This window comes from Bufo gargarizans, chromosome 4, assembly GCF_014858855.1.
Source record: "Bufo gargarizans isolate SCDJY-AF-19 chromosome 4, ASM1485885v1, whole genome shotgun sequence".
Lineage (NCBI taxonomy): Eukaryota > Metazoa > Chordata > Amphibia > Anura > Bufonidae > Bufo > Bufo gargarizans.
The window spans coordinates 349,815,240-349,834,785 of NC_058083.1; the positions used below are offsets into that span (position 1 = coordinate 349,815,240).

The 19,546-nt window shown below is 44.1% G+C and overlaps 1 protein-coding gene across 1 annotated transcript in view; it reads right to left on the minus strand.

Annotated features, from left to right (window-relative positions):
• TOMM20 (translocase of outer mitochondrial membrane 20) overlaps window positions 1–19,546 on the minus strand; it is a 135,985-nt gene that overhangs the window by 9,448 nt on the left and 106,991 nt on the right. The window contains exons 3-4 of the mRNA XM_044291645.1: window positions 17,159–17,240; window positions 10,519–10,661 (exon numbers count right to left, since the gene is read on the minus strand). Of these exons, the coding sequence (XP_044147580.1) occupies window positions 10,519–10,661; window positions 17,159–17,240 (225 nt within the window). The remainder of the gene's footprint in view (window positions 1–10,518; window positions 10,662–17,158; window positions 17,241–19,546) is intronic.

Genomic DNA, 19,546 nt, shown 5'->3' on the forward strand with positions numbered 1-19,546 from the left:
ATTTCGATGACTTTTTATGGCACCATGTACCATTTGAAGCCCCCTGATGCACCCCTAGAGTAGAAACTCCATAAAAACTACCCCTTCTAAGATGCTACACCCCTCAAGGTATTCAAAAATGATTTTTACAAACTTTATTAACCCTTTAGGTGATCCTCAAAAGTAACCTTGCCTCACAAAAATGTAATATACCGTATTTTTCGACCTATAAGACGCACCTAGGTTTTTGGGGAGGAAAATAAGAAAAAAATATATTTTTAACCAAAAGGTGTGCTGTGTGTTTGGTGGGTTTGGAACTAATGGTGGTCTGTGGATGGCACCATTACTGGGGATCTGTGGATGACGGACACCGTTATGGGGGGCATCTGTGGATGACGGACACCGTTATGGGGGGCATCTGTGGATGACGGACACCGTTATGGGGGGCATCTGTGGATGACGGACACCGTTATGGGGGGCATCTGTGGATGACGGACACCGTTATGGGGGGCATCTGTGGATGACGGACACCGTTATGGGGGGCATCTGTGGATGACGGACACCGTTATGGGGGGCATCTGTGGATGACGGACACCGTTATGGGGGGCATCTGTGGATGACGGACACCGTTATGGGGGGCATCTGTGGATGACGGACACCGTTATGGGGGGCATCTGTGGATGACGGACACCGTTATGGGGGGCATCTGTGGATGACGGACACCGTTATGGGGGGCATCTGTGGATGACGGACACCGTTATGGGGGGCATCTGTGGATGACGGACACCGTTATGGGGGGCATCTGTGGATGACGGACACCGTTATGGGGGGCATCTGTGGATGACGGACACCGTTATGGGGGGCATCTGTGGATGACTGACACCGTTATGGGGGGCATCTGTGGATGACGGACACCGTTATGGGGGGCATCTGTGGATGACGGACACCGTTATGGGGGGCATCTGTGGATGACGGACACCGTTATGGGGGGCATCTGTGGATGACGGACACCGTTATGGGGGGCATCTGTGGATGACGGACACCGTTATGGGGGGCATCTGTGGATGACGGACACCGTTATGGGGGGCATCTGTGGATGACGGACACCGTTATGGGGGGCATCTGTGGATGACGGGCACCGTTATGGGGGGCATCTGTGGATGACGGACACCGTTATGGGGGGCATCTGTGGATGACGGACATCGTTATGGGGGGCATCTGTGGATGACGGACACTGTTATATAATGTGCCATTCACAGACCCCCCAGCTCATAACAGTGCCATCCACAGACACCCCCAGCCCACCATAACTGTGCCATCCACAGATCGCGCCCATCACCCAACCTCCCCCCCCACCCCCGCCACTATACAAATATAAGATGTTATATTCAATTATTGGTTATTAAACATGCCCCCCCAGTCCTATTACTACCTTACATCCTAATCGCTTCTGTAGAATTCAGGCAGGCAGGCCGGCGCGTCTCTCACTGACGTCACTTGCCTGCGCCGCCTGCTTCATTCATAAAGTAGGAGGCGCAGGCACATGACGAGTTACGCTGCCGCCCGCCCTGAATTCTACAGATGCGATTAGGATGTAAGGTAGTAATAGGACTGAGGGGGCATGTTTAATAAGTATTACTTGGATATGACCTCTTATTTTAGTATACCGGCGGGGCGGGGATACTACACTGACTGCACCGCCCCGCCGCTATTGCCAGCCCCCAGATCATCCTCCCAGTCCCTCCCCGAGTCCCCGCGCGCTCCTACATCGCTGCCAGCGATGTAAAATGGCAAGCATTCGCCCCATAAGACGCAGGGGCATTTCTCCCCCGTTTTGGGGGAAGAAAAAGTGCGTCTTATGGGGCGAAAAATACGGTAGATAAATCAAAAATCATATAAACCCTAAAATAGTCCCAACAAATCTTCCACCTTATCCCGTAGTTTCCAAAATAGGGTGACTTTTATGGAGTTTCTACTCTAGGGGTGCATCAGGGGGGCTTCAAATGGGACATTGTGTAATTAAACCACTCCAGCAAAATCTGCCTTTCAAAAACCATACGGCGCACCTTAACGTGCCCTGTACAGTTGTTTACGGCCACATATGGGGTGTTTCTGCAAACTACAGAATTGGGGCAATAAATATAGCATTTTGATTGGCTGTTATTCCTTGCTTTGTTACTGGAAGAAATGGATTAAAATTGAAAATTTGCACACCAAAACAAAAAAATTCTGAAATTTTATCTCCATTTGCCATTAACTCTTGTGGAACACCTAAAGGGTTAACGATGTTTGTAAACTCAGTTTTGAATACCTTGACGGGTGTAATTTCTAGAATGGGTTCATTTTTGGGTGGTTTCTATTATGTAAGCCTCACAAAGTGACTTCAGACCTGAACTGGTCACAAAAAATAGTGTTTTTGAAAATTTCAAGATTTGCTTCTAAACTTCTAAGCCTTGTAACGTCACCAAAAACTAAAATGTCATTCCTAAAATGATCCAAACATGACATATGGGGAATGTAAAGTAATAACTATTTTTGGAGCTATTAGTATGTATTATAGAAGTAGAGAAATTGAAACTTGGAAATTTGCAATTTTTTTGTAAATTTGGTATTTTTTATAAATAAAAAATGATTTTTTTTTTTTTTTTACTTCATTTTACCAGTGTCATGAAGTACAATATGTGCCGAAAAAACAATCTCAGAATGGCCTGGATAAGTCAAAGCGTTTTAAAGTTATCACCGCTTAAAGTGATTTGCAAAAAATGGCCTGGTCCTTAAGGTGAAATATGGCTGTGTCCTTAAGGAGTTTAATAATATGTGATATTAATTAATATTTAATATAAAGTATGTATTACATTACACACCATTTATAGTAATACACTTGGCAATTGGAGGTCTGTATGGGAACGTCAAGACCTATATTTGAAGTCTACCATTTATGACAATGTATAAGCCCATACATTAGTAAAGACATGCCTGTATCTATGGTATAAATGACTGACCGGGACAGACAAGGGGTAGTCTTCTTACACTCACTTAAGTCTGTTGGGGGTTGTTGGTTGCTGCCTAGAGATGAAGACACATGGAGCCTGAAGATTCCTAACCTTCAACAATGCTACTTCAAGTACATTAAGACTTTTCCTAAACTATTTCTGTAAGTAATCAACTCTTATGAAGACTGAAAATAAATCGCATTATTACATTTTTATATGACTCTTGTTGAATCCTGGTAATGAGTCCTCCGGGTGTTCCTTACTCCAAATAAGCATACACTAGACTTAGAGAGGATTACCAAATCAGTTTTAAAATATTTTTCATACATAAGTATTTTACATTTGGAGACATATTACACGTATAGACGTGGTCGCAATTTAGGAGATACCTTGGTTCACAGCCACTTTGAGACGGATAAAAAATAAATAAAAATAAAAAGAAGACATGGCTGACCAATAGACAGACTGGTACCTTTCGTTGAGGCCACTGTAAAGCTTGTCAATTTATTGATGGAGGGTCTGAATTTTCAGATTCTGGTGGACACAGGGTATGCTATACCCATTCTTTTGCTAACTGCAATAGTGAGGGTGTAATATATCTATGTAAACGCACATGCAATATCCAGTCCCCATAGCTCTGTGTGCTTTTATTGTGTAAAATAAACGATTTGATACATATGCAAATTGACCTGAGATGAGTACTGTCCCCGAGAGGAGTCAAGCGTGAAGGAGCCCAGCACCGCCCCGCATGCTCAGAATCTCCTCCTCGATGTCAGAAAGCTAGAGCGCCGTAATCTCACGTTGCGCAAGCTAGCGTATGCGCAGTTCGCTCCCCGAGGCTGATGCCAGCATAGGGAAGGAACACTGACGACACTGCGCATGCGCTAGCTCGCGCATCTCGAGATTACGGCGCTTTAGCTTTCTGACGTCAGGGAGCAAGAAGGAGACGCTGAGGTTGCGGGGCGGTGCTGGGCTCCTTCACGCTGGACTCATCTCAGGTTAATTTGCATATGTATCAAATCAGTTTTTTTACACAATAAAAGCGCACAGAGCTATTCTGCTGGTCCACCCATCTTAACCCCAATAGGGGAGTAAATATAAAGAAGGATGAGCCCGTCACCAGCGATATTTGTAGCGCTTCCAAATGCTTGGCGTATGGTGGATTCTGATGGATCAGGTTCAGAATAATGATGCTCAAGGGAGATGGGGCGGTGAAAGGAGGAGGGTAAGATCAGGGGTTGCGATAGGCTAACCTAAAAAGATGTGTTTTTAGGGAGGACCTAAAACTGGATGTTATAATTTAACCTAATTGTTTGGGATAGGGCATTCTAGAGAATCAGAGCAGCTCGATAGTCTTCGAGACGGGAGTGAGAGGTTCGCATTACAGTGGATATTAGTCGTAAGTCATTGGCTGAACGGAGAGCACGGGTGAGATTGTAGACAGAAATGAGTTAAGTTATGTAGGGAGGTGCAACACTGTGGAGAACTTTGTGGGTGAGAATGAGCACTTTGAATCTTGAACTGTATGGGCAGCTAGTGAGACTGGATAGATGAGCCTGGCTGCTGCATTCAGGATAGATGGAGAGGGGAGAGTCTGGTGAGGGGAATACTAATTAATGCGTTACAGTGATCGAGACGCCAATAGATCAGAACAATGAAAGTTTTTGCTGTTTCCACAGTACCAAAGGGGCGGATTGAATAAAGGAGGTAGGAAATAAGGAAAGATCAGCATCAAACATAACACCAAGAAAGCGGGCATGCTGACTAGGCGTGATGGTAGTGCCACACATTGAGATGGAGATTTAGATAGGTTAGTATATGGACAAAACACCAATAGTTCAGTCTCAAAGATTCAGTTTCAGATAAAGTGGACAAGATGATAGAGACATCAGACAGTCACTAGTGTTCTGTAGTACAGCAGGGGTGATCTCACAATTACAGAGCCTTAAAAAAAAATATAAAAAAATAAAAATCACACCCTGTGAAATTTTCCACATATTTTCACATTTCACCAAAAAAATGTATTTCATTAGAATTTGATGTGGTAGATCAACACAAGGTACCAAGTATATGTGAAGTGAAAAAGAAAATGATAAATGGTTTTCAAAACTTAAAAATAAAAAATTAATTATAAAAAAAATAAAATTGTGGGGTGTATTTGTATTCTGCTCCCTGTGCTCTGACACCTCTAAATAAAATCCAATGTGATAGATTGCTAATTAGGTGACTTCTGAAGGCAGACAGAGTCCACCTGTGTGTTTGTACACAAACATAGAAAATGATTCTTTATGGTAAGAGCAGTGAGACTATGGAACTCTCTGCCTGAGGAGGTGGTGATGGTGAGTACAATAAAAGAATTCAAGAGGGGCTTGGATGAATTTCTGGATTGTAATATTACAGGCTATAGCTACTAGAAAGGGGTCGTTGATCCAGGGAGTTATTCTGATTACCTCACTGGAGTCGGAAAGGAATTTTTTCTCCCTTAAGTGGGGAAAATTGGCTTGTACCAGTTTTTTTTTTTTTTTTGCTTCCTCTCGATCAACTTGCAGGATAACAGGCCGAACTGGACGGACAAATATCTTTTGTGTGTAATTTATTCTGTTCTGTGAAAGACGACCTAGAACTGAACCCTGAGGAACCCCCAACAGCAAGTGGGAAAGGAGGGGGGGCACAACCAGCGAATGATACACTGAAAGAGAAGTCAGAGATAGGGAGAAAACCAAGAGAGAACGTTGTCCTTCAGGCCAATAGATTGAAGCATGGTGAGCAGGAGATTGTGGTCTGTAGAGAGATCAGGGATAATTAGTATAGCAGTCACCTTTGCATTTAGCAGTCTTATCTGAAAGGAGGTCATTTGTCACTTTGGTAAGGGCAGTTTCTGTAGAATGTAGGGTGCAAAAACCAGATTGTAATAGATCAAGGAGTTAGCAGAGAAACAGCGGATGAGGCTGTCTGATATTTCAAATTACTACTCTAGGTACCTGCACTTTTTTCACTCAGGAGGGAGTGAAAAGTGCCAAAGCGTTTTTTCTTTTTTTTCTTTTTCAGATTATTGGATAGTGAAGAAATAAGGGTCGTAAAGTTGGTCTGTTTGGCAAGGTGCAGGGCAGAGTTATAAGTTGTCAACATCAATTTATAATGGAAGAAATCTTGTGGTTCTGGAGCATCGCTGGAAAAAGCGAGTTTGAGGTGTAAGTCAGGGTTGTTTTTGTCTTTGGAGGTTGAGTGTAGGCAGCGCTACTTTATCCAGGCTGCTTCTGAGGGGGTCATTGTAATGTCTTGCCAAATTTGGACAGTGATGACTGAATGTATGATAAGTTAAAGTGTGCTGAGATGGATGAGGACTTGCAACAGTAGTGTGGCAGCCAGGCAGGAAAGTGATCCAGGAAATGTGTGGATGAGCCAGGGTGTTTGTAAATAAATGCCACTCTGAGGGAGAGAGTATGAAAGGGTCTGAGAGTGTGGATCTCAAAAGATGTGAATGAGACTGCCGGTACTGGGGGAAATGACATGTAAAGTGCATTGTGAGGAAAGAAGTACACTGACTCCACCACCATCTGTGTTGTCAGGGTTGGGGGTGTATGTGGAAAATGTAGGCCACCATAAGAGAATGCAGCAGAAGCATTGTCAAATTGCTGAATCCAACTTTTGCTGAGGGCCAGCAGGTTAAGTGAATTAGTAATAAAGAATTTGTGAATGTATGGGAGCTTGTTACACACCGGCCGTGGGTTCCACAGAGCACAGTTAAAAGAGGGGAGAGAGGACACACAATGAATGTTTATGAGACTAGTGTATTTCTGAGAAGTGGCTACTTTAGTGGTTTCGCTGGAGATGGCAAAAGGTTTCCATGGGTGGCCGTTCATTCATACCTTCTCTGCAGTGAACCAAATTTAGAAATGCCATCCACGGAAAGGAAATTATACATCCTAGTGAATCCTTTAGCGATCCAGAGCCTAAACAACCCTGGAGAATCCTGCCATGGAGCAAATAAGTTTTTTTTTTTTTCAATAAAGGTAGAAGGGGCAGGTGTGGAGAAATTAACAGAGTTGGGAAGCAGGCGGGGTCCAAAAAATAGAGTCAATTGACCAGGAAGCCTCTTCTAAGGCTTTAAGGGAAAGAAATTTAAGATTACACTCACCGGTAATCACTTTTCCATAAGCCCATGACAGCACCCTTGAGACCGCCTCTATCCAGGACAGGAACCAGGAACTTTCGTGGAGAGCTGTTTCCGGTTATATATTTATACATTTTTGTATATACAGAAAGACAAATATTTCATCTATATAGGGTGGGAAGGGTGGGAATAAATCCCAGGTGCTGTCATGGGCTTATGGAAAAGTGATTACCAGTGAGTGTAATCTTAAAATTTCCCTTTGGCCGAATGGACACGGTCGTTTTTCAGAGAGCAGGAGCGCACGGCGTCATTGGTTGCTATGACGCCGTGGGCTCCCTCCTGCGCCGCAATACAGTAATACACTGGTATGATCTATACCAGTGTATTACTGTATTGCTGCGGCAGCAGGGAGCGCACGGCGTCATAGCAACCAATGACGCCGTGCGCTCCTGCTCTCAGCAGGAATCCAGCCCGTAGTTCCACGGACTGCTCACGGCCGTGAAAAACGGCTGTGTGCATTCGGCCTTACGCCCATGACAGCACCCTTTAGAGACGACTAGAATAGTAATTATTTTAGGGGGGGATACGAACTACTGCCCGGAGGACTTTCCTACCGAAAGCTAGTTGTTCTCTAGAGCCTATGTCTAGTCTGTAATGACGAAAAAAGGTACACAGAGACTGCCATTTGGCTGCTCTACAAATCTGTTCTAAGGAAGCATCAGCCCTCTCTGCCCAAGAAGTGGAAACTGATCTGGGGGAATTGGCACCAAAACCTTTTGGGGGGAGTTTTCCCAGCTGAAGAATAGGCCAACGCAATGGTGCTTACAATCCATCTGGAAAGTGATTTAGGAGAGGCTGAGAGACCCTTGTTTTTTCCACTGAATCGAATAAAAAGGAGACGGAATCCAACTTGTCACCCTATCACTTGTCCCACAGACATACAGCAACGAGCAGGAAGAGAAAAAGGAGACGACGCGTGCATACCGCATGCGCCATCTCCTCAAACCGCTGATCTGATATTGACTACCTATGCTGAAAATAATATTATTAAAAAAAATAATAAAAAAAAGGCCGAATAACCCCTTTAACCTTCAAATAGTTAAATAATTCATAAAATAAAGCAGAACACAAGCTTGACCAATAAGGGATTAAATAATTAATCTATGGTAGCATGGAGTGTGTGAGTTTTCACACTCTCTTATATACAGTAATCCCTAGGTTTCCCTAGCTAAAGGTGCTCCTGTGTGAGTTATTAAATACAGGGGGGGGGGGGGGGGAATACAGGAATATTCATGCACGCTACATGCTGCCTCCACACTTAATGCCCTGGTACTCCTGGTCAATCACATGTGGTGAATGTCAAGCTCCCAAGAGAAAAGCTTGTGGTTTCAATGCTCGGATCCTAAGCTGTGTCCACTCCCTGGAAAAACTTAGAAGAAAAGGAGGTGTATCCAGCAAGTAAACTCGTATCTTCTTCATTGACAACTGTTCACATTAAAAGACACATATCATGGTTTGGTCTGACGCTTTTCAACCGTAACAACGGTCTATGAGCAAGACCGTTGTTACGGTTGAAACGTGTCAGACCAGAGCATGATGTGTCTTAATGTAAACAGTTTTCAATAAAGATGATATGAGGAAAAAAGGAACAATATTAGTCGTCCCATATTTTCTCAGGATTAGCGTTTATTGTGCCTTGGCTAGTCTGGAGTTAATAGAAAAAGCAAACAGGTAGGGTAGGTCTAGGTTTCCTGGCCAGTGGGGTGGACTGTTTATCATTTCATCTTTAGTCTATAGTATTTCCGATAGGACCATATGAGCTTGTGTTTAACAGTATAACAAACATTTTACCAGCCAATATTGTGGAGCTTTCATGCCATAAACAAAATGAACAGTTAAGGCATGAGCTTCTGACAGTGTCTGGTGATATCACTCTTCTGGATGTCAGCAGACGCCTTAAGAGCCCTTCACACAGTGGAATTTTGGAGTGGACGCCACGCCAAAATTCAGCAGGTAGCAGTGTTTGTTCTGCCTCCTATTGTTTGCAGTAGGAGGTAGCGCTCAAGTGTGGCCGGAGGTTTAACGCCACAAAATGGCCTTCTTGGTGTGGAGTGCGGACAGCTGCCTCTTGATGACGCGTTGACTGTCCGTTCGTGGCTTAGCTCCATTAAATTAAGCTAAGATCAAAAGCGTGTCCAAAGCATCTAATGTGCATTCATTTCATTGGACCTTTTGAAAATAGTGGAGCATGCCGCTTGGCCATTTTCAGCACTCCCATAGGAATGAACGGAGGACTTTGTGGGCCCCGTTCTAAGTATAGGTGTGGTTCCCAGAGGTGGGACCTGAACCTATCAGACATTGGGGTATATCCTAGTGTTATGCCCCCAATTTCCGAGATAGGAATAACCCTTTAAAGGGGTTGTCTCATCTCGCTGTTACTAAGGCTACTTCCACACTAATGTTTTAGTTTTCCGGTATTGGGATCAGTCATAGGGGCTCAATACCGGAAAAAAACGCTTCAGTTTTGTCCCCATTCATTGTCAATGGGAACAAAACTGAACTGAGCAGAACGGAGTGCTGGATAATGGGCTGGCTTTTGGGGTGTGCGATCACACAGGACACATCACTCCACCAAGATGAAGGGGCATCTCCGGACCACAACAGCTGATCTGAAGCACTCTAACTGCAGAAAGGGTCTGAATGCTTCTGTCAGCGAACACATACAGCAGCGGTATATTGTGCTGCATTGTTGTATTTGGTTCTACTAAGGCAGTATTTTTTGCACTTTGGTATTTGGTTCTGCTGTAGAATCAAATACCAACGTGCAGCATAATATACTGTCCCGGCAAAACTTCTGGGGCAGAATATTGTGCTGCACCGTGGTATTTGGTTCTGCGTGCGCAGTATATTGTGCTGCACCGTGGTATTTGGTTCTGCGTGCGCAGTATATTGTGCTGCACCGTGGTATTTGGTTCTGCAGGCGCAGTATATTGTGCTGTACCGTGGTATTTGGTTCTGCAGGCGCAGTATATTGTGCTGTACTGTGGTATTTGGTTCTGCAGGCGCAGTATATTGTGCTGCACTGTGGTATTTGGTTCTGCAGGCGCAATATATTGTGCTGCACTGTGGTATTTGGTTCTGCAGGGGCAGTATATTGTGCTGCACTGTGGTATTTGGTTCTGCAGGCGCAGTATATTGTGCTGCACTGTGGTATTTGGTTCTGCAGGCGCAGTATATTGTGCTGCACTGCGGTATTTGGTTCTGCAGGCGCAGTATATTGTGCTGCACTGTGGTATTTGGTTCTGCAAGCGCAGTATATTGTGCTGCACTGTGGCAATCTGAAAGCACACACACAGAAGAATACATATAGAAAGAATGTTTACTGTATTGAATCTCCATACAACAGAAAGTTTACAGAACAAAATATTTTACCTGGCTAATTGTAGGTAATTTGGTCAGAAGCATTTGAAAGACTTGTGGCGGGAGAGTCTGCTGCAAAACCTGAAGCAGCTGTTGAGGTTGTCCACAAACAGCAATGGCATTTGTTAAGTGATCAACTCCTTTTTCAAATTCACCTAGTAATAGAAGGAAAAGTATGAAGAATCAATTCCAAACACTCCATTCATCTATGTACATGGAATCAACACACACTTCAATCCACCGTCTTGTAACAGAACACCTTTTATATAAATGTCCTAACTTAAAATATATTAAATTCAACACTAAAGCCTCTTTCACACAGGCGTCCTGGATTTGCTCCGGATGCACAGCGTTTGCATTGCGTGAAACCCATGCCAGTGTGCATGCAATTTCAGTCAGTTTTGACTGCAGTCACGTTGTTTTTATCACGCGGGTGCAATGCATTTTGCACACACGTGATACAAAACTGACTGTGGTACCCAGACCTGAACCCGGACTCGGTTAGGTATTCTGTAGACTAATACAGAATGCTTACTAAAATGTCAATTGAGGGGTTAAAAAAAAATATATAATTTAACTCACCTTATCCACTTGATCGCGCAGACAGTATAGTCTTCTTTCAGGACCTGCAAAAGGACCTTTGATGACGTAATCGTGCTCAACTCGTGGTGAGCACGGTGACTTCAGCGTAGGTCCTTCTGAATGAAGATATATCTTCAAAGGTCCTTTTGCAGGTCCTGAAAGAAGAAAAGAAAGAAGACTATTCCGGCTGGCGATCAAGTGAATATGGTGAGTAAATATTTTTTTTTTTTTAACCCCTCAAATTGACATTTTAGTAAGCATTCTGTATTAAGAATGCTATTATTTCCCTTATAACCATGTTATAAGGTAAAATATTACAGTGAATTTACTTTAATAGGGTCCGGGGTTGCTCATCCCCATCATCTCCTAGCAGCCAATGCGTGAAAATCACACTGCATCAGCACTTGCTCGCTTGCAGAAAACTCGTCCGTGTGAAAAGGGCCTGAGGCTGAATTTACACGTCTGTGGAACACTGTCCGTGAGATACCAGACTGGCATCCTTCTTAGTGCAGGAGTGCACTGTGTCATTGGTTGTTATGACGCTGTGCGCTTTGGGCCGCCGTCGCAGTACAGTAATACACGGACGTGTGAATTCAGCCTAAAAAAGGTAGAATTTACACAAGACCACTTAATTTCTATTAACCCCTTCGTGACAGCCATTTTTCACCTTCCTGACACAGCCTATTTTGGCAAGTCTAACATGTGCCACTTTATGCAGTAGTAACTTTGGAGTGCTTTTGCCTATTCAACCAATTCTGAGATGGTTCTCGTGACACATCGTACTTCATGTTAATTTATAAAAAAATAAAAATAAAATGAATAAATTTAAACAATTGTGACACCGCATAAAATAGTTATAACTAAGACTACTTTAACAATGTATCCCTCAGTATTCCCAGAAGCTATCGTGCTGCCGTCCAGCCCAATTAACTATAATAGGGATCGGAGTAGATCAGGGCGCAACCTAGCAAATATGGTGATGGGGCCAGCAGGTATCAATCAGGTAGCTTCCGGTAACGCCAGATCCAAACATGTCAGTCAGCTGCTCATTATGTCTAATTTATGTTTGCATCATTTTTTATTTTTTTATTTATTTATTTTTAGAACGCTTAGAAATTAAGAAAAATGTCCAAAACTGACTTTAACCCCTTAGGGACGTATGACGTACCGGTACGGCATGTTTCCCAGAGTCTTTAAGGACCCTTGACGTACCGCTACGTCATGAGTTCAAAACGCGATTGCAGCAATGCGGGGGTTATTTGGAACAGGATGCCCGCTGTCATTCAGCAGGCATCCTGTCACAACGCCGGGGAAGGGGGGGGGTCATATAAAACAGTCATGTTACTTTCCCCGCACAGTGAACGCCATAAAAATAAAAACTGAGGAAATTGAAATTTTGCCCACCTTACTTCCCAAAAAAGGTAATAAAGGTGATCAAAAAAGTTGCATGTATGCCAAAATAGTACCAAACAGTCATCTCATCCACAAAAATCATACCCTACCCTCTCAGACTATGGAGACACTAAAACATGATTTTTTTTTTGTTTCAAAAATGAAATCATTGTGTATAACTAACATAAATAAAGAAAAAATTATACATATTAGGCATCGCCGCGTCTGTGACAACCTGCTCTATAAAAATACCACATGATCTAACCTGTCAGATGAATGTTGTAAATAAAAATAAAAAATAAAAAACAAAAAGGTGCCAAAAAAGCTATTTCTTGTTACCTTGCCTCAAAAAAAGTGTAATATAGAGCAACCAAAAATCATATGTACCCTAAACTAGTACCAACAAAAATTCCACCCTATCCCATAGTAGGGATCGACCGATTATCACTTTTACCGATATTGAGGATTTTGACCGCTATCGGTATCTATTTTGCCGATATCCCGATAGCGTATGGGGAACACAGATCGCGCTGCTGACAGCGCTCTCCGTGTTCGCCTTCGCAGCACAGGGGAGAAGGAAGCAGTGTCTCCTCCCCCTGTGCTTCTGCTGCTGCCGCCAATGAAAGGACAGGGGACAAGAGAAGGGGAGGGGCTGTGGCCACTGCGCCACCAATGAAGATTAATCTCTCATTCATTCATATACAGGAGGCGGGAGCTGGCTGCAGTATCACATAGCCGGCTCCCGACCTCTATGAGCAATAGCTGCGTTCTGCGGTAGTTAACCCCTCAGGGGTGCGGATCGCAGCTACTGCTCACAGAGGTCGGGAGCCGGCTATGTGATTCTGCAGCAAGCTCCCGCCTCCTGTATATGAATAAATGAGAGATTAATCTTCATTGGTGGCACAATGCAAACCCCCCTCCCCCCAAGCCCAGTATTAGACATTTGTGGTGCAGTTCCCCTCCCCACCAACCCCAGTATTAGACATTGGTGGCGCAGTGCGCCCCCCCTCCCCAGTATTAAAAAAAAAAATTGGTGGCGCAGTGCGCCCCTCCACAGGAACCCCTCTCCCCTGCTCCTCCGATCGGAGCCCCAGCAGTGTAATGCTGGGGCTCTGATCGATTACCATGGCAGCCAAGACGCTATTGAAGCCCTGGCTGCCATTGTAAGCTCCATGCTGCTGTGTCCACAAAGCACAGAGCAGCAGGGACAGTGTGAGCTCCTATTCACCCTGATAGATCTCTGTGAGCTCCTATTCACCCTGAAAATCACCAAGAAGTGACCCCATTTTGGAAACTACAACCCTCAAGGAATATATTTTAGGGGGTTTAGAATACTTTCACACTAAAGTTATTTTTTTCCGGCATTAAGTTCCGTTGCAGGGTCAATACCGGAAAATAACTGATCAGTTTTATCCTAATGCATTCTGAATGGAGAGCAATCCGTTCAGGATGCATTAGGACAGTGATGGTGAACCAGACCGAGTGCCCAAACTGCAACCAAATACTCACTTATTTATCGCAAAGTGCCAACACGGCAATTTAACCTGAATACCAATATAGTATATCATCCATGTACTTTATCATTTAGCTATAATAGCTTAATAGCCTACATTCAGTGAGCCGCCTGTGCTGTTCATAGTGCATCCTGTGCTGATGAATTGCAGGAAAAGTCTAAAGCATATTGGTACGCCATAGACTTTTTCCCAGGCGCGGGTGCCCACAGAGAGGGCTCTGAGTGCCGCCTCTGGCACTCGTGCCATAGGTTTGCCATCACTGCATTAGGATGTCTTCAGTTCAGTCTCTTTGACTTTTCAAGACTGAGATAATACCGCAGCATGCTGTGGTTTTATCTCCGTCCAGAATTCCAGAACACATGCCCGGTATTTTTTCCCATTAAAGTGCATTAATGCCAGATCCAGCCCAGAGTGTTCCGGCAAAACAGATCCGGCATTACGGTCTGCGCATGCTCACCCGGAAAAAAAAATTAAAAAAGTGTGAAAAAAATAAATGCCGGATCCGTTTTTCCAGATGACACTGGAGAGACTGATCTGGCACTTCAATGCATTTGTCATACGGATCAGGATCCTGATCCGTCTGATAAACGCCATCAGTTTGTGTCCGGAACTGCCTGCCGGAATCCTCTGCCGCAAGTGTGAAAGTACCCTTACTGAGCACACAGGTGTTTACAGGCCCACAGGCGTTTTTCTTAGAATTTAGAAACACTTGGCTGTGAAAGTGAAACATTATATTTCTTTAAATAAAATGTTGCTTTAGCCCTAAAGTGAAAGTGCTCGTTTTTACAAGGGGTAACAGGAAAAAAGGCACCCCACCATTTGTTACACATTTTGGAATACGGCAAAATCATTTGCCTTTTGGAGAGTCGATTTCTCTTGAATAGTTTTCAGGTGCCATGTTGCATTTGAAGACTCTAATCAAGGAATTCATTGAGGGTGTAGTGCAGGCATCCTCAAACTGCGGCCATCCAGCTGTTGAACTCACACAATGCCCTGCTGTAGGCTGATAACTGTAGGCTGGGAGTTGTAGTTTTGAAACAGCTGGAGGGCCCCAGTTTGGGGATGCCTTTGATCACACAGGCGTTTCATAGAATTTAAAAATACTTGGCTGACAAAATTTAATTAAAAAAAAAACAAACAAAAAAACACAATCATTTGTTACCCATTATGCTAACACCCCATATGTGGTCATAGACTGCTGTTTGGGCACACTGCAGTTCCAAAAAGAAAAAGCACTCTGTACATTTGAGGTCTAGTTTGGAGATTTATACAGCACCTGCTGACATCTGCAGAGGCTCAGAGTAAGGGTCCATTCACATGTCCGTGGGTGTTGCGGACCCGCAACACACCCGGACGGAACCCGCTATAGAAATGCCTATTCCTGTTCTATCTTTTGCGGAGCTGCGGACCGGAAGTTCGGGGCCGAAACCCGGAGGTTCGGGGCCGCGCTCCGCAAATGCAGAAGCGGAGAGCACATAGTGTGCTCTCCGCTTCACGTCCAGGCCCATAGAGAATGAATGGGTCCGCACCCGTTCCGCCTTTTGCGGACGTGTGAATGGACCCTTAAAAGGGGTTTTCCAAGATTTTAAAGGGGTTTTCTAGCCCTACCTGAAAAATGTGCCCTTAATCTAACCTGTGGAGAGATGAGGGCAGCCATACTTACCCCCAGCAGCAGCGTTGTCTTGGATCCTCTTCATAGTCATGTGACCACTCCTTCTGCGTTTTCTGCTGTACTGGTCCGGCTGCGGTTGTCACAGTTATGGGGGCTCAGTATGATCCAGAATCCATGTCCAAGTCCATATGTTGGCCACATTTTCCAGACAGACAGTGGCTTTCCTACCCTGATCTGACTGTATGATGGTAATTTATGACACAACCAGTCTGTATCTGACCGCTGGGCAGTTATGTACACACCTCATCATTAACTTACCCCACCAATCATATAAGAGACTGGCTGTATTATAATTTAGTGCAATACAGTCAGTTCAGGTCAGGAGAGTGTGGTCGGCATGGGAGATACGGCCTGATCATGGTCGTATCACACATGTATTTATGATAAGCCAAGATAAACACTTCAGCAGGCAGGACCGAAATAGATAGGATTAGGCACACGACCATAGCCGTTTTGCAGTCTGGCAAGTCTCAGATCTGCTAAATAAGGATAATGTCCATGTTCGATCTGCAATTTTTTGCAGTACCACTGACTACTATAGGTTTGAGGACCGCATTTTGAGGACCAGAATAGGACATGTTCTATGTTTTGGGAGAACTGACATAAGGATGTGGAAACCACACTGATGACGTCCATGTGCTTTCCACATCTGTATGCCACTTCTACAAAAGATAGAACATGTCCTATTCTAATCCTCAAAATGCAGACCTCAAACCCATAGAAGTCAATGGCTCTGCAAAAAAAAAAAAAAAAAGTGCGGAACGCACAGACAGTATCCTTATTTAGCAGATTCGCAATTTGCAGACAGCAAAACGGATACGGTTGTGTGCATGAGGCTTTAGATACACACTCCAGCAGGCAGGATCATACAAGATCAGATTACATACAGGTAAGACACGTGCATGACTGTTGAATAACTTTGTTAGTCGATTGTTAATGTGGAAAACCACTTTAAAACTTGAAACCGAACTCTGCTTCGGTTCAGAGGCACTTCTGAAGCAGCTGATAGAACCCCACTAATCAGCAGCCGATGACCTATCCAGAGGATAGGTCCTCAGTATTCAAATCTTGGAAAACCCCTTTAAATAAAAACCCCAAGAAGTGAACTTATTTTAAAAAGTACACCCCTCACAGTATTTACCAAGGAGCACAGTGAGCATTTTGACCCAGCAGGTGTTCAGCAAAAAGTAATTCACAGCAGATGGTACAAAGTGAAAATAGCTATTACAAATAGCATTTCAATACCCAATATTGTTGTACTCAGTCTGTGCTAGTGTAAAAAGTCAGCCCTTATTAATGTGCCTCCTGGTTTTCATACCATAGGGCTCTGGAGGTTAAGAGCACCATGTGTATTTGAGCCTTAATATGGCGATTTATGCATCTTTTGCTGACTTTTTTTAAACTTATTATTGCCCCATTATGGGAGTTCAACATTTCAGGGTCTGATTCCTGATACTAGACGACTACTAGAAAATATGGCAAAGATAACAACCTTGAGCAAGCAACTCTTCCCCCAACTGAATTTCTTCAAGGAAAAACTTTTGAACAGCCTCAGCATCTTTAAGATCAGGAAGCTGTAAGAAAAACATAATGAGTAGCCATAGTAGATATTGCAAATTTTACATTAACAAGCCATATAATAAAAGAATTAAAGAGGTTCTCTGGGCTTTTAATATTGATTACCTATTCTCAGGATAGGTCATCAAGATCAGATTGCACACCCGGCACCCCCACCGATCAGCTGTATGAGGAGACAGCACGTGCGGACTGCGTGTGCCATCTCCAGTCTCTCATCCTGCTCTGCTGCTCCTTTGCCATAGACAGCAGCGGTGAGCAGGAAGAGAGAAGGGAGCCGATAGAGCTGTTCAGCGTGGGTGTCAGGCCCCCGCCAATCTTATATTGATGACCTATCCTGAGGATAGCTAAAAGCCTGGACAACCCCTTTAAAGTGGTTGGCCACTTCATGGTTACTGTTGACCAATGTGAGATGATAATATGGCACTTACAAATATTGCCTTTGTTGAAATTCTGCACCCTTGTTTACAAAGTATTTTGTGCTGTCCACACAGAGGTCCTCTCTATAAGATGGCTGCTGAATGAGGGTCATGTGACCAGGTAAATTGCCTCCACGTGATGCCTCCTGCATTCAAATACACTGCACCTGCACTAAACTCCAGAAAACGTGCAGATGGCAGGTGCATTGTGTTTAAATCAAGGAGACATCACATGACCCTCAAACAGCAGGGCCTCTGGGTGGACAGCACAAAAGACTTTACAAACAAGGAAGCATGCAGAATTGTAACAGATGCTGAATTAGTAAGTGCCATATAGTCATCTCACAAACACATTGGTCAGCAGTAACCAGAAAGTGGCCACCCCTTTATTATATAAATAAGTGAAGATACACATGGAAATATAATTACTTCTTAAATTTAAACTAACTTTCCAGCACAGATATATTACATTGTTGCTTTAAAGAGGCTGTCCAGCTTCGGAGGAATTTCAGTGATCATGTGTTGTTGACATGATGTCATTACTGAAGCCCCATAAACAAATAACTACGAAGATAGCTAGAATGGTGGCCAGCAATTCAGTCAGAGCGCAGAGCAATTACAAAGTCTCTCACACTGCAGCACGTGTCCTGTATTACAGACAGCTCACTGATGGGAGTGGATAATGCGTAACGCTTCATTTCCACTGTAGTGGTGCTGCAGCAACTGAACCACTTACCAGTTTCCCTACAGATTGCTTTGAGCCCAATCAGCAGACACTTATTAACTTATTGTCTAGGGACCCCTCTAAACAAATAGGGCTTGCCGGTGTCCGTGTTTTGCAGATCCGCAAAACACGCTACGGGCATGTGAATGGACCCTTAAGGCGCTTTCACACATAGTTTTTTGCTGGCGATCTTTTATTTTAGTGGTGTTTTGTTGCAGCGCTTTTGTCAGAAAAAAATAAAAACCTAGCTCCAGATATTGAGAGGGCCTATGGGAAATACAAAATACAGGATGCACAAGCATTTTTTTGCTACTGGCATTTTTGTCTTTCCGGCTTCCTTTCAAAAAGCATAGAATGTTGTAGCACTTGACTTTTTTCAGGTGTTTTGACAAGACCTGCTCTATAGAGGGGGGGGGGGCCCATGAAAAAGACGTTAGTGTTAGGCCTCATGCACACGACCGTTGTGCGTTTTGCGGTCCTCGAACCACGGATCCGCAAAACACGAATGGCGTCCGTGTGCATTCCGCAATTTGCAGAACGGACAGCCTTTAATATAACTGCCTATATTTGTCCGCAAAGCATGGACAAGAAGAGGACATGAGGACCACGGAACAGAGCAACGGATGCGGACAGCATCTTTTGCGGCCCCATTGAAGTGAAAGGGTCTGCATACGAGCCACTAAAACTGTGGTTCGGATGCGGACCAAAACAACGGCCGTGTGCATGAGGCCTTAAAGAGGACCTTTCACCGGTTCTGAGATTACAATATTAAAGGAGTTATTTTTTTGTTCCTTGTAGGTTTCTAACTAAGCAAATGTAAGGACTTTACAGTTCACTTACTTTATCTCCAGTTGCTTCTTTTCTCAGATTTCACTGAGGGTCACATGACCTGTGATGTCAGCTTCTCTCCCTGCTCTGATGAGGTCTCGTACACAAACCTGAGAAAGCAGATATGTGTCTGTACACCAGAAGTCAGTGTGCTGGCCACGCCCCCCTGCACTGCCACTCTCTGCTCTTTCCCTGGATTCTTCAGAAAAAAACTTTAACCCCTTCAGCAGCACAGACTCAGGGCTGAAGGCTTTACTGAGTAGCTGCAGGCAGTGAGGTGACAAACGCTGGGCACAGGAGCTGACAGATTAGAGGAGTTCTGCAGAGCATTGCA